The 15,486-nt window shown below is 39.4% G+C and overlaps 1 protein-coding gene across 1 annotated transcript in view; it reads right to left on the bottom strand.

Annotated features, from left to right (window-relative positions):
• LOC150090986 (NACHT and WD repeat domain-containing protein 2) overlaps positions 1-15,486 on the bottom strand; it is a 113,714-nt gene that overhangs the window by 23,014 nt on the left and 75,214 nt on the right. Inside the window, exon 7 of the mRNA XM_090379506.1 lies at positions 1,601-5,679. Within this exon, the coding sequence (XP_090235632.1) occupies positions 1,601-5,679 (4,079 nt within the window). The remainder of the gene's footprint in view (positions 1-1,600; positions 5,680-15,486) is intronic.

Raw genomic sequence — 15,486 nt, 5'->3', positions numbered from 1 at the left:
AACACCTTCAAGTCCTCCTGGAAGTTTATAAAATCTTCATTAGTGAGGCAGGTCTGAATTCAGTACTATTAGCAGCAGCGTTCTATTAATTTTTTTTTTTTTAAAGTTTGTTACTGAATTTCTTTTTCATTTTGTTTTTCAAAGTTATATCAAAATATCGATGAATTTACAGTGTTATATATAATAAAATTTTGTCATGAAAATTTCGGTTGAATTTGGAAAATATAAGAACTGAAATTTTAGATTTCCTTTTTCTTTTATTTGAAGAAGTAAAAGTGGTTTTCTCCAAGGACTGAAAAATTGTTGAACACAGTTAACAGCGCAGTAATCGCTAGTTTTGTTGATTTAAAATCTTTCTCCTTTACTAGATGGCAGCACAGTATTTTTAAAATAATATCTGTCATGTCAACTAGGGAACAATATCCTGTTAGCTAAAATTAACTAAGTTACTATAATTTTATAGCAAAATTACAATTTATGCTTAAAATTACTCGGATCTTTTTTCTCCTTATTTAAAACACGTGTTTAAAATGGACTTAAGCAACAGAAAGCCGTTCCTCTTTATTACATGCATATAATGTCATAAACATATTTAATTATAAGTTTATTAATGAGCGTTTCGCCTCATAAAATTTTCCATTTGAACGCGTGCGTGTATGAAAATTCAAATAAAAAAAGTTGTGTTCTGCCACCTGTCGGGCTAGTTATTAACTAAATTACTTGGTTTTATTTACTGGTTGCATAATTAAGACATGATTATCCAAGGCTATGAAATGATATTTGAATAGTTGGAGTTAAATTTCTTTTTAATGCCTTGTACACACCTTATGTGTAAAATTGATTCGGGGCTAGCTGCCCTTCGTTGTATCTGCACCTGAGGATAAACCACGTTCACTTCTCGTCTGCCTTTATCATCTTCGTTATCCATAATCTTTGAATTCTTATTATGAATAGATTAGTATAATTATCAGAGATGTTGGCCTCAGTGTTAGAACTGTAGCTGAGACGCAAGACAATTCCATCAGCATGGTGACAATTAATTTTTAACCGTATGTCCAAACATTATTATCCCCCCCCCTTAAACTATGGTATACTCTAACACAATATATACATATATATTTTAAACCACTATTATATCATGACATAGCATTCCTTAAGTAGCATGGCGTACTACTTCCGAAATCCTTAACAACTGAAAAAAAACTTACAATTTGAAGATACAACATCAAATAGCCTTAATCTATGTTTCATTGTACCAGTTCCAACATGCATCCTAAATGTCCTATTGACACATTCACATCGTGAATTATTTGTCATTCTTTAGCTTCTACGGTAACAGGACGGAAGCCACAATCTATAAAAGGAAGCCTGATCTACTTCGGCAAGTGGTCAGCATCTTCGTGATCTGACAGTTGTTTCAAATATATATTCTGAGGTATTAGGTGATGGAAGCCAGAAACTGTGATCAGAATCAATGTTTTTTTTTAAAAATCCTTTCTGCTGCTGTTTTTCTCTATTAAGTGCTTATACAGGAAGATATATGAATACGTACCTTACGACACTGAACAGACGCGAGATGTATCATTATCTGCATACATACCTTGCCGCATTCTGGCAGCCCTTGATGCCATTTGGACAGCAGCTTTGAATGACATCCCCGACATCCTAACAGGTTCGCTGGAGCGACTTGGTAGCGCTTCCAGTCTTCGCCTAGTGGCAGGCATTTTGGGATCAACGATAGCCAGCACTATGAAACTTCCATCTTCACCACCCACCACCACTGAATATCCATCTGGAGTACTTTCTATAGCACTGGTTTCTGCGGATAGTTTGTAGTTAGCCAACTGTTGTCCGTCTGATACTCGAAATAAGCTGATACTTCTTCGTCCACTGTGATAATAGATGACGTGCTCGTTAGAATTGGTGAATTTTGCCTCGACACTCCACACTCCTTCACTCATTGGAGGAATAAGTACACGTACGGTGGCACCATGACGGAGTTCAATTATCTCCAATCCTCCCTGAGGTGGAGCGTAAAGTCCCAGTCGCCCATCGCGAGTGCAGGAACCATTCCATTTCTTCAGAGCTTTTATAAGTTTTCTGTTCTTCACATCAATAATATACGATTTGTCTGCTCCAATGATGGCTACGAAGTAGCTTTTAGCAGGAAAAGGAATCATCCGTTTGAACCCTTTAATGCTGCTGATTTTCATTGGTATTTTATGAACGAATTCTCCTGTTTTTGCTTCGTACACCATAAGACATTCTCTTCCTCTGTCGACACTTATAAGTACCAGATAGACACCACCGTTCGTTATCACTACTGTTTTTAAAGTGACGAAAGGGAAGCTGAACGAGTAAGCAACCGATCCATCCGGTATGTTTCGTGCTATGCATAATGCATTTCCTGTGCCTTCGTCAGCAATAACAACAACCATCGAATCATCAGGAGCCAGTAAAAGTTGTTTGAGATTTGGCTGAGGTTCCCTAGAAACCACAGCACCAGCTTCGAGATTCCACATAACCAGATTGCCCGTCTCAGCGCTGACTACGAAACGTCCGCAGCTGGTGATTACTGCATGAGTCACAATGGCTCCTACAGGATTATCAGCAAGCTTAGCCCATAGCTTTCCAGTCCTGATGCTCCATACTCCGACACTGTTGCGTGTCACTACAATCGCTATATCCTCCTTCTTAGCAATACAGATAGAGTCAATAGCCATCTCCATCCGATCAATGACATGCACCTGTTCAAAGATGTTCCGTATATTCCATACTTTCACTGATCTGTCGATGGATGAGGAGACAACCCCATTGAAATCGTCAATCACTAGAGGACGAAGCTGTAATATTCGAGCGAAGTGTGCATCCACCTCTTTTACCAGTGTGCCATTTCGCATGTCCCATACGTAAAGACTTTTCCTTACGCCACCAATTGCAAACTGGTTGTGTTGAGTCAAGGCTAAGGAGCTCTGAGACTGGAACGCCTTAATGGATATGTTCCTCACCCCATGCGGAAGAGGTAGCTGGATGCACTTCTTGTTTTCCAGATGCCATAGTATGAATTCCATTGCCAGAATGGCTATCAAATATTGAGAACAAGGGGACAAAGTCAAACACAGAATTTTCAGCAGCCCGCGATGTATCACATACTCTTCAATCCAACCTTCCTTCTTTTTTCTGTACCTCATTACATCAAATCTCTGTTCATTGTTTCGATTACTGACGAAGATGACGTCCTTGTCGGAGGTATAACAAAGTCCTCCACAAAATTCCAAATCTGACAGCATCACATCGTCAAAGGTCGATCGAAGAATGTGGTACCCGGACTCGTCGTCCTTGGGCACCTCCAAGGCCACATGGTATTCGGACGAATTCGTATATCGGATGGCTACGATTTTCATGTTTTCTTCTTCTAATAAATGGCTTTCGAGGAGAACATCTGAGTTGACATCATATACGTTCCAGTGCTTGGTGGACCATGCCACGACTACTTTCTCCATGGCTTGGACACCAATTATAGGAAAGTCTTCATGTTCAGCAATAGGTTTTATACTCTGCACATCCCCAGACAGCATATTTAAAACCAAAACTTCGTTGTAATTAGTGAATGATGCTGCAAATTTGTCATCAGCGCTCATTGATAGGGTTTGCATTATACCCTGGATGTTTGGATTGATATCTCTCGTTACCTCACCCGTTGAGAGATCAAACATCAAAAATCGATTAGAAACTGAGAGTACAAAACGGAGATCAGAGGTTAAAGTAAATCCAAAGATAGCAAACTCGTGACCTTCCAGGGAATACTTCAGAGGTCCTCCCGGCGTGTGAAGAAAATGGAATGCTGGCAGCAATGCACACTGTTGTACACCTAACGTGTCGCACTGATCAATGAGTCCTGCAACTTTCTTTTGACTGTGCTTCAATGGCAGAAGTCTGCCAATAATCTCGGAGGCAAGCATATTGGGATACTCACTTAACACAGCACCACCGAGTCTTATAGCATCCGCCACCAGCTGGATCTCCTTGATTATATTTCTGTCATCTAGATGGGCACTAGCATCTTCGAAATCAGCCAACACTGCCTGTAGCGGACAACTGCTTAACTTGCTGTGAAGCCACTGGTAGTTGAAAATCACGTTATCAAAAAGATCTTGAAATCGATCGGATCGCACAAGGTGAAAAGTCAGTTCACCGAATTTTCGCAGGTTATACCTAACGCTTCTACCATCTGCACTGTGGAAGACTAACGGCTGTAAAGGCACCTTTCTGTCAGCTTCACCTTCCCTATCTTTAAGACCAAAGCGATGTCTTTGAATCTCTGTATATTTGAAAGGTTTGGGTTTTCCTCCGCCCCAGATCCCGAGGAAATAATCCGCAATGGAAGAATGGAAATACTTTAAGGTATTGGAAACCTTGAAATATCGCTCAATGGCTGCATCCCGGAACTGCCTGTGGTACCAGTTGAGAACGCTTACCCCGTCAGCTTCTCGCTCCGATAAATAATTTGGAAGATCACGTCGAATTCGAGTCCACAGTAAAGGAGGAATACGCCTAACGGGCGGTAGATGATACTGGTATACGTCGTCCAGAACAGTGTCATCGAGAGAAATAAGATCCTCCAGCTCTGATTCGCTGAGTCCACTCTTAGCTGCGGTAATATATGAAAGAGCGTGCGCAACCAGAGTCTTACCGTGCTGTAATTCGATCCTTTCCAACAGCTTCATAATGCTATCGTTCACGGTATATGCAAGAGTAGTCTCATAAGCTCTTGAGTAGGACTTCCATCTAATAACATCAGCGAACACTAATTTCACGAAAATGGGCAACGTGCACTTAGAGATGGCATTGCGGACGACTTTCCACTGGTACGTGTTCAGATCCCTGTTGTTTTGTGCCAGCCATTGTTGTATGACGTATTCTGCCAAATCAAAACCCAAAGATTTCACCTCAATAAACAGATCATCGTTCATCAGCACCTTCTTTAACATCCAGTACTCCGTGCAATCTCCTTCCGACACAGCCGACACTACCAACTTTACATACGGAGGCAGACGAGTGGGTAACCATGACAACCGGTTAGCATCATTCGGTCCTCCAATCTGGTCAACGGAATCCAGGAAGATATAAAGAGGCTGCTCTCTACTCGCGTGCATTAGCAGTCTCTTCAGATAAGCTGTCAAAGGAATCAGATCATCAGGAATGTCTGTCCAAGGTAAAATCAAGTTGTATGAGATCTGATGGCACACACTTGTTAACATTGGGACCACCGTTGAACTGTCGGGGGTGGTACCAAGAAATCTCAACACCATTATTGGGCGACTTCCACTAGGAGCCCACACTTTTACCATGCTGGCAGCTTTTGCTAGAAGAGAAGTCTTTCCACAACCTCCTTCACCATGCAGTGCAATCGGCTGATTACAGTCTCCTTGAATATATTTTCTAAGTATCTCCAACTCCACCTCCCTTCCTTGAAATATCCTTTCGGAGTTTTTACAGGAGTGCAAATGCTGAAGAATTTCTGTTATAATTTGGCCTTGAGAACTCAAATCTTCTTTACGCATAGCTCGGTCTACTAGTTTGATAATATGTTTGTGGAAGTGGGCGGTAAATTCTTTCAAGTATTCTTTATGGAACTGAGCGTTCAGGCCTCCTTTGTTCGTCCATTCGATTGAATACCTAAACGAATAGAAAAAACCACTTTATCCTCCAAAAAAAAAAATTCACATTCAAATTATATCTCTTCCATTAAGGATACTCATAACCTTAAAATAAGCAATAACAGGGAATGGCATAGTTCTTTTGCTGGTTTTGCACTTATTCCTAGTTTCAGTCGCTAATTGTTCTGATTATTAAAGAAAAAAGAATGTTATGTACTATCTGCATGAGTACACATGCCCTACTACAAAAATTTATAGTCTATGGCTCAATATGCTTTTTCCAGTAGCGTTGCTAGTTTTAAATCCAATCCATTGTCAACTCTGAGTGTGTATTAGTTTCATTTGACATTCTCGTATTCAGGAGTCTTCTTTTTTTTTTTAATTTATGTATTGACTGGTACATATGCATCCCAATAATCGGATATTCAACCTGTTATACCGCCGTTGGTTGGAATCATTACTCTAACATGACGAGTGAAGGAGGTGTCAAAAATTAGCACGAGGAATAATGTAACACATATACTGTAGGGTTTTTAGGCACATCGGGAACTTAGGCGTTATTCCGGCCTATATAATATCTGTAAAGTGTTCTGTGGTCGGTTTGCTGAACGAAAAATTCGAGTTTCTGGGAGAGAAACCACGCTGCCCTTGCCTGAGATCTAACTCAGCCATGTTGTGAAAAATACCCATAACAATTCTTGGCGTCATTGACAGGATTCAAACTTGGGTATTTTCCACCGTGTGGGGAGGACGGTGATTATACCAACTGTGCTATCCACAAGAGTGACCACACATGTAACAAAACTCTAGCGAATTGCTGCAGCACCATAGGTAGAAAATTATGCTAACGAATACACTTCCTCAGTTCATCTGACACATGCTCAGTGGAATCGTTGCATTATCATCTTCAAATTGTCTCCGGCCATTGAGGTAAATATGAAATATCGCTGTATGTTCCTGATCCTCAAAACTGTTCAGATATGCTCCGGCATTCAGTGCGCTCGAGTGGTATGGGGAGAAGTAAACAAAGGTTTATCACAAAACATGTCTTACACGATTACAACTTCTCCAGCGACATGTGTGTGTCGGTGCAAACAGACTACTTTTCGTGCCTCATGTGATTTTTCTCCACACGTGCGCTTTACCATTGGTTCTGAAAAGCGTTAATCGGGGCTAACCGAATCACATGACTTGCTCCCAGTCCTGCATCCATCCTTTGTATTTCTGACACCAGTGTGGCTTTGTTTTCCAGCTAGTGTCCGAGGTCACTGGCTTCTCTGAAGGTACTTTTGTGTGGTTACTACTGCCTTATAATGGTCCAGAATTAAATGCGGAGGTTCCGCGATAATTCTCTCTGGACATTGAGAACCTCACTGTATCACCTTCCATTTTTTAGGACGCAGTTGCATCTTTTCATGGATGCCTTCCAGGTGTTTTTTTCCATTCGTTAAATACTCGAATGAGAGTAGACTTTCAACGTTCGACAGGCACAGCCGTCCTTTCTGCTGTAGAACCTGATGAACGCTTACCGATAGTCATACTGCTTTATACGTCCGTAAAATCTGTCAGTTCCTCATTATCACTGAACCGTGTTATACCATTAGTGACCGATTTGGTCACCAATGGTATTACACGGCTTTAAAGCGCTTTCATCAGACTTCGATGGTGCTAGTAAAGTGGCCAAACAGTGTAAAATGACTTATTATTCTGGATATATTAAGTGGACCAGTTTATTACCGTGTTATACCATTAGTGACCGATTTGGTCACCAATGGTATTACACGGCTTTAAAGCGCTTTCATCAGACTTCGATGGTGCTAGTAAAGTGGCCAAACAGTGTAAAATGACTTATTATTCTGGATATATTAAGTGGACCAGTTTATTAGGTGTCTACCTAATATCAAGTAGAATTCTCTTTAGCCTTCAGAACAGCCTAGATTCTTCTGGCATGGACTCAATGAGGTGTCAACAGTGTTCCATAAGTATGCTGTTCATGTTCACAGTAGTTGCAAATTAGATGGTCGCGGATCTCTAAATGAGCCCACAGGTGCTCAATAACAGGGGGTGTTAGGCCATTTGCTTTTAAAACACATTATATTCTACATGGAATAGATTCAAATAAATCGTGAACTGTCTTAAGAGGAATATTGGACTATTCTTTATGAAGACGGTTCAGGCTCCTTCAGTGAGGAAATCTGCTTCTTACTCTCCTCTCCAGAATAGTCACAGTGACTCGATAACGTTTAAACCTGGTAATTGTGCAGGAAAAAGTGTGAATGATGCTTCATCTGAAAATTGATATCTTTCCAATCATCTGGGGTCCAGTTTTTATGTCCCTTATGCCGCTGTAATCTCTTTCTAAAATTATCATGAGTAACAAGTGGCTTGGTAATAGTGGATCTGCCATAAATTTCAACTTTATAAAATTCTCGCCGAACTGTTTTACTGGAAACTGGATTGCTGAAACTCACATTAAGTTCTGCAATTATCTTTTTGAAATATTTTGTTTTCAAACTACAGTCCTTTTCAGTGTCCTGCAGTCTCTTTCATTCATCTTCAATTTTCTGGAATGATTCATTGTCAGATTTTGTTTTTCATACTTGATGAATGTAGGCATCACTTTGGAAACAGTTAGTCTCAGGCGTAGACATCAAGGTTTTTCCCCGAAAAAAACTGGGGGGTTTCGTCGAGCAAAGCAGGCAAATCGACCAACACACGCAATTACAAACACAATACACATGAGTAGTTGAAGTAACTTTCTAGGTGACCCTAATATAATTTTTTTTTTCCCCTATACAGTTGCTTTTGGATGCATTAAACAAAGCGGCAGTAAAAAAAAAACATCACTGCACGTCATACAGCAATTACAAAAACTACTACTTTCATGGCAGGTGTTCCATTATTTTGTCCATCGTATAGAGATTGAGATTTGTTAACTGGATTGATCACCACAGTAGACTGAATTCACACTTATGGTCCTAGAACCACTTCTATATAAGTATGGCCTTGTGACATGGCTCATTATCGTGATGGAAGAACCCGTTCGCAGATGATTACACTCCAACCAAGAAGGGATGCACCTTTCTGAAAACAATTTTAGAAAGTAATCTGTGACATTCAAACGTTTCTAGAGGGCTCAGTGTGCACCACGAAAACAACCCCCATACCATTACACCGCCTTCACTAGGATGGGTGCATAGACTCATGTTGTTTTTATATTGGTGTATATAGACCCGTCCTGATATTCTTTGGTGTTCCTGAGCCACCGTAACCTCTTTTTTTGATGTGAAACATCCTTGGGGGACACCTTAGCCGAGTAAATCTGATTGGTCACGAAAAATGCGACGCGGAAGAGGAAAGGTGCCTAATTACTAAAAATTAAGCTATTGCTACCATTTATTAAGTCAATTAAATTGGTACCTTAAAGAATTCTACAATTCATCTAATTGCCATAACGACCTTTCAGAATTAACGCCTCAATTTTTGCAACACTTATGTTACAGCAGTTGCTGGACGTCCTAGAATTTCTTTATCATGCACTGAGTTTCTTCAACATTTGAATTTTTTATACCGAAGTACAACAACTCTGTAACCTGGGCAATCTTCTCCATTCAGCGACCATTTCTTTCTAGAATGTTTTAGGTGTTTTCCTTGCAGAAAGAGGAACCGAATCATTGATCTGTATTCCACTTTATCCATTGCGACACTTCACTTCATTCAGCGCTAGAAAAAATAATAAATTGTCAGATCGAAACCAAAATTTCTATGGTTGCTATAGAGATTTCAAGCTAACAAACAAACAAAAGTTATCTTTTTTATCACAACTACTTTTAGGTGAATATAAATCTTTCCTAAATTCAACTCTTACTTCTGTTGTATTACCTAACCCATTCTTCAAGAATTGCTCACTTAATTTAATGTAATTTATCTCAGCAATAGAAGCGTGTAGTGAAAGAAACTATAACATACTGTACAGTAATCTTTATTTAGAATTAAAATCGACAGACCTTAGGCAGTTATATTAATCTTTTTAAATCTGCTCTCAGCCTCAGAGGAATTTCGGAACAAGCGAATTTGGTGTTACAGTGGTGAAAAATGGATTAGAACGACCATCTGATCCCAAATACAGAAATTTAGGCCTCACAACGGTGATGATAATTTGTTACAGGAAATCTCTATAAAGAAATGCTTTTCATCGAATTAAAGAAATGATTATTGATATATGACAAAACGATAACGATTTGTGTGAAAAATTCATTGCCTAAAATATTATTGGGTGGAGGTTTACGTCACTATGAAATACATGTAATCGGTGCTTCTCTCTCTCTCTCTCTCTCTCTCTCTGCATGCAACAATTTGCTAACCAACTTCTTAAGTCATAACAAGTCTTAAGGGGTGTGCGTGAGATGTGTCAACAAGAGGCGCTTTCGGATAGACGAGGAAAGGTGCCTAATTGCAGCATTGTGGCCACGCCCTCATTGACCAAAGACTAGCTTAGTGGACTCAAGAGAACAATAAAAACTAAACTCGTGAAAGTTTCCTACGATAAAGCTGCGCTACATCCTGTTGAAAATGCCGCATTATGGCACTGCACGCAAAACCCTCATCGATTTTGGTAACTTAATGGTTTTGGATAGTTCGGATAGCCAGCTGTCCAGAGTACAGATTTAAGTATACAGCTGTAATGTGAATAAGGCATTCAAATGTAAGGGGTGGATATTACTTCAGATATATAAATACACTGTTTTAAAAGCTCGCGATAAAAGATAGCAAAATATTTCAATTTCATTACTTTTCCCGAATAAAACAATTGTATCCTTGTACGTATATCTCCAGAAAAATCCATTGCATAGGTTCACTTATGTCGCTTTATGAAGACCCTGCCGAACACAGAATGGACCATTCTGAGATCTAGTTCAGTCTAGTAATGTGCAACGTCAGCATTAGGTAATGCACGTTGTGTTTATTTTTTCCACTTTATCTTAGGATTATTATTATTATTATTATTGTTGTTGTTGTTGTTATTATTATTATCTGTTTGTTTCTCTTTTGAGACACCCAATCTGCGCTAGTAGTACAGTGGTACCGTAACTATCCTCCCCCACACAGAGTGGAAAAGGCCCAGGTCCGAATCCCGTTGATGACGCGAGGAACTTTAATGGGCTTTTTTCACTCCGTGGCTGAGTTAGTCGGTCTCAGGTGTAGATAGCAAGGTTATTCTCCCCAGAAACTGGGTTTTTTTTCGTCCAGAAAACAGGCAAATCGACCAGAGAACACACGCAATTTCACCCTAACTATTATTAGGGCGATCCTGATATTTACAAAAGAAGACCCTAATATACAGGATTTCTTTCCTGTATATCTTATCTTACATAGTTTTCCTGGATCAATGTTTAAATAATTAAAAAACCTAACAATGTTTGCTGGGAAGAATCTTCCCAGAGAGTCTAACTGAGTCATGTCACATTTGAGTCTTGGTTCTTTCCAGTTTATTCTCCATCGCGTCATCCGAAAGCAATTTTCAGCTTTAGACCCATCTGGTCTCTCTCTGTTAATAACTTTGCCAAAGTTATTATGTTTCTTGTAATGATGATTTGCATCCAGGGTGTGATGTCACGATTAGCATACAAGACCGCTCTTGAAATGGTGAACAGTGTCCCGGCAATCCTATTTAGCCATCTCAAGAGCCAGTATTTCACGCCTAAGAAAGCCTTGATTTTGTTCTCAGGGGCCGATGACCAGATAGTTTATGCGTACAAAATCATTTTGTAGTAAACGTTTTTTAATTAACGAAGAAAAAGTCATTTGATATTTCCTTGGTTTACTGGAAATGTGCTTATAGCGCAAGCTAATTTGTAAAGTTCTAGAGACATACAGTTCTATGACATCACATGCATTGTTATTTGTATAAAGTAAAAATAAAGTTGTCTCAAAACAAAAATGTAATTTTGTAGTTAACGTTGTTTGACACTAAACCATCGATATTGAAAAATGAATTTCTGAAGCATTAAGGTCACAGATGGTTTTGCCACAAGGGTCAGCCTTTGATGTGTTTCCATTTCATTCCATAATTGGCATTAGTATTAGTATTTATAAACCTAAATCAGGTCCCCTCTGTCTCACATATTTGAAATCTTTCCTCTGTGAGCATCCCTAAATCTCCAATAGGACCATAGGCCTTATTGGAGATTTATCACGTGTCTGCACTGCTTGGAGAACTTCACATGTGCCAGTATCAAACTCCCAAAATCTCTTTCTTCCTCTCCTGTTCTAAATTCGACCTCACCAAGTGTATAAGTTATTTAGGGCTGCTATTTCCCTAGTATAAGGCCTTGCATTTTGCTGCATTAAAACATAATGCCACTTTTTCTGACCATCCGTGAAACTTGATCTAAACCATCAGAAGGAGCGCTGCTTGGCTGATATTAATCGCTCTCATTCGATCAATTGCAACCACAATCAATGGTTGATTTTGACATATATATATTCTTTTTTTCGTACTTAATTGGTGATATTTTTTCATGTTTTTAAACTCGTTGAAACTTACGTGTGTTATGCGTTTTTGAATTGGTAGATGTTGAGATGACCTTCCCATACGTAGCCTAATGCAACCATCAGACATTTATCTGACATAATGGTAATTTTTTTTTAATTTATAACTTTTTCAAAGTGCAAGCTTGTCCATTTATTGCTTTTGAGACTTTGAGTATTGTCAAGGTAGATCACCGAGGTCATCAAGGCAAGGCAAATGGATTATCCCTGAATAATTCCTGGGGATCCTACAGCATTATCTTCTCTGACGAAGGAAACAGTACTTTGCATATAAAGTAAAAAGGAATTTGTCATTAAAGTAATCTATTATATCACATCAAATGGGGAAAATAAGTAAAATATCCAGTGGTAGTTTGAATAATATTTGCAAATTATGCAACAAAAGATTTAATAATCCAGATAAAAGCCGAATCTATAAAATGCTCTAAAGGCCTCGTTTTCCATAGCTTTTCTGGTCTTTCTCACTTAAGCCCGAAGAAATTATCAAGTTCAGCTCGCTCAAAATTTACTGCACGTTGTTGCTGGAAAAAGTCGATGGATGTTCATATAAGCCCTTCTTATGCGGATTCGCCAGCTTGTGTGCAAAAACTTGCAGCTCATGGAATGGTGACAACCCCATGCAAACGGAATAAAACCCTACTTGGTGACCGTACCGTAGACCTGACAGAAGGATCGAATACCACTGTGCTACCCGCGCAGACAGTCTTAAATGACAGAGCCCACTTGGATATTATCTTTTTTTTTTTATATTAAATCTGCTTATGATAATGTTTCATTCCTGCTTTTACAATCTTAGGGACCGCGCGGGTAGCACAATTAGTAGAATTTTCGACCTCCCACACCGGGTGAAAAAGACTTGAGTTCGAATCCCGTCAATGACGTAAGAAAACGTGGCTGAGTTAGTCTCAAGCGAGAGTAGCATGGTTTTATCTCCCAAAAAAATCGTGTTTTTCATCCATAAAACAGGCACATCGACAATAGAACAAACGCAATTTTTACTGACATAAAAATTGCATTGACAATTGTCCCGCAATAAAAATTGCGGGACAATTGTCAATAAAATTGCGCAATATGGTCCAAGTTGCTGATGCGCCTAATACCTTACAACAACAAAAAGGCATCAAATCAAATAGTCAGCATCCTGGAGTTTTTGCTACAACGGAGACAGTTAATTATATTTAATCCATCTACTGGAAAATCATTGCAAAGAGGGGTATGCCCCAGGATGGGACGATGTCGTAAACGCTCTTCGCAGTCCTGCTAGAACCATTCCTAGCAATAAATCGAAACTTCAGCTGCTACGCGGATGATCTTAAATTCTTCATCTTTTCAAACGATCTTAAACCGATTCATGCAATTAATAATGAAACCTGTTTACAGATAAACAACTAATTGCCTATCTACTGCCAGCTGGACTCCAATTAAGCAACGCGAAGTCAGTACACATGACAATCACGAAGAGGAAGTTTAGTAGTGACATCCAGATTTGTTGTCAAAGTGAACAAATTCGAACAGTTTCAACCCATACATACCTAAGACTAAGAAAAATACTTATGCTGTATTCTGAGCCATCCACCAAGAACGCGTATGCTGCCACAATATCCAGCTGATTGGTAAATACTCGTACATTGAGAGATGCCACATCTATAACTCTTTATGCCACCGAAATCTGTCCTCTCTACCTGCCTCCCATCAAAACAAATTTCTAATGATGGAATATTGGATTCTGCGGTGACTTAACCCGTTCACCATCTCGATATTCGTTGTTATATTTAGGCATGACCCTGGAAGCTCACTGTCCGCAGAAAGAACATGTTAACACTTCTAACCTGCTAACTAGCTGGATTGATGCGACATCCGTGGAAGACATCATCTCGCTCTCAAAACCAAGAAATATAAACTGCCAGAACGAGCAACTCCCGCTCGGGATGATGAACAAATTAGACTCATTAAGAGGGATGTTCCCGGGAAACGCCATAAAGCATTTCAACACTTTACAGATTGATCCAGATAAGTTGAATGACAATAAAATGCACAGATGCCAAATTGTAAATCAAATTTAGATCAAATCACAAGAATTATCATAAAATAATGAATTTACTTTATAAATAAACTGTTGTCCCCTTTAGGCTAGCTCTCACCTTAAGCCTAAAATTGTTTTTTTCTCTCCGCTAACCACACTGATGTCACCCTTGTTTTGTAATGTGATTTTCAAACATTTTAGTTCCGTTGCACATGGCCTTCGTCGTGTTTGTGTGTGTGTGTTCACAGTCGATTTGAACGTTGTGCACAAGAAAAATCTCATAGGAAGAGAATAAAATCCCTCTCTCCGCCTAAGATTACAACACTAGTCGAAGAGACATTTAAAAATTCCTTTCGTCTCTGACAGAATTAAACCCATCCCTGATGATTTGCGAACCCACTTCAGTGTACTGTCCGGGAAGAATTGTGCTTTTTTTTTTTTTTTTGTTTTTTAATGAAACACTCCAAACAAGAGAGGTATTAGAACCTACAATACTTAGTACCGTGCATGGGTTGGAGGTGAGAAGACGAAAGAAGATATTTGTTGACATTGGACTTGAACTTCTGTTGACTAATTTTCAGGAAATACGTATGAAGGAAGGTTGTTCCAGAAAATGGCAGTTGAATGAATAAACGAGGATGATGAAAAGTTGGTTCTGTGAGTTTCAAGTTGGACAGTAAATGGATGTTGGCTGGGGGCGGCACGTGTTCGGACTGTTTTGAAAGAGAGAGCGGGAATTATAGAAGCCAATTCAGAAGAACAGTGCCCATGGAAGTATCTGTAGAAGAGGCATGCAGCAGAAACAGTACGTCATGAAGACAGTGAGTGGAGAGACTCTGTTAGAGATGAGTCATTAATTAACCTAATTGCCCTCTTCTGAATGGAATCAAGAAGCCTGAGAGAGGTTATGGGGGCACCGCCCCAGAGGGGGGAACATTATTCTATGGTAGGGCGGATTTGCGATTTCCACAGAGTGAACAGCTGTTTGGAAGAAAAGTAACGCTGAGACCGAAAGAGAAACACCAAGTTTTTTAGATGCAGAGGAAGCAATATTTGTAATGTGCGTGTGCCAAGAGAGATTAGAAGTCAGGGTAATCCCCAAAAGAGATATATCATCTTGCCTAGAAATCAGTGTGTCAAAGTGAAATCCTTTTATGCGAGATATAAGACAGGACTGAGTTTTAGAAGGACTGAAATCAACTAAGTTGTCTTTGCCCCTCTAAAGAATTACCTGGAGATCGTCATTTAAGG

The sequence above is a fragment of the Mastigoproctus giganteus genome, chromosome 1 (assembly GCF_048544385.1).
Source record: "Mastigoproctus giganteus isolate SK-2022 chromosome 1, ASM4854438v1, whole genome shotgun sequence".
Taxonomy (NCBI): domain Eukaryota; kingdom Metazoa; phylum Arthropoda; class Arachnida; order Uropygi; family Thelyphonidae; genus Mastigoproctus; species Mastigoproctus giganteus.
This window is presented reverse-complemented; position numbering and strand designations above follow the sequence as displayed.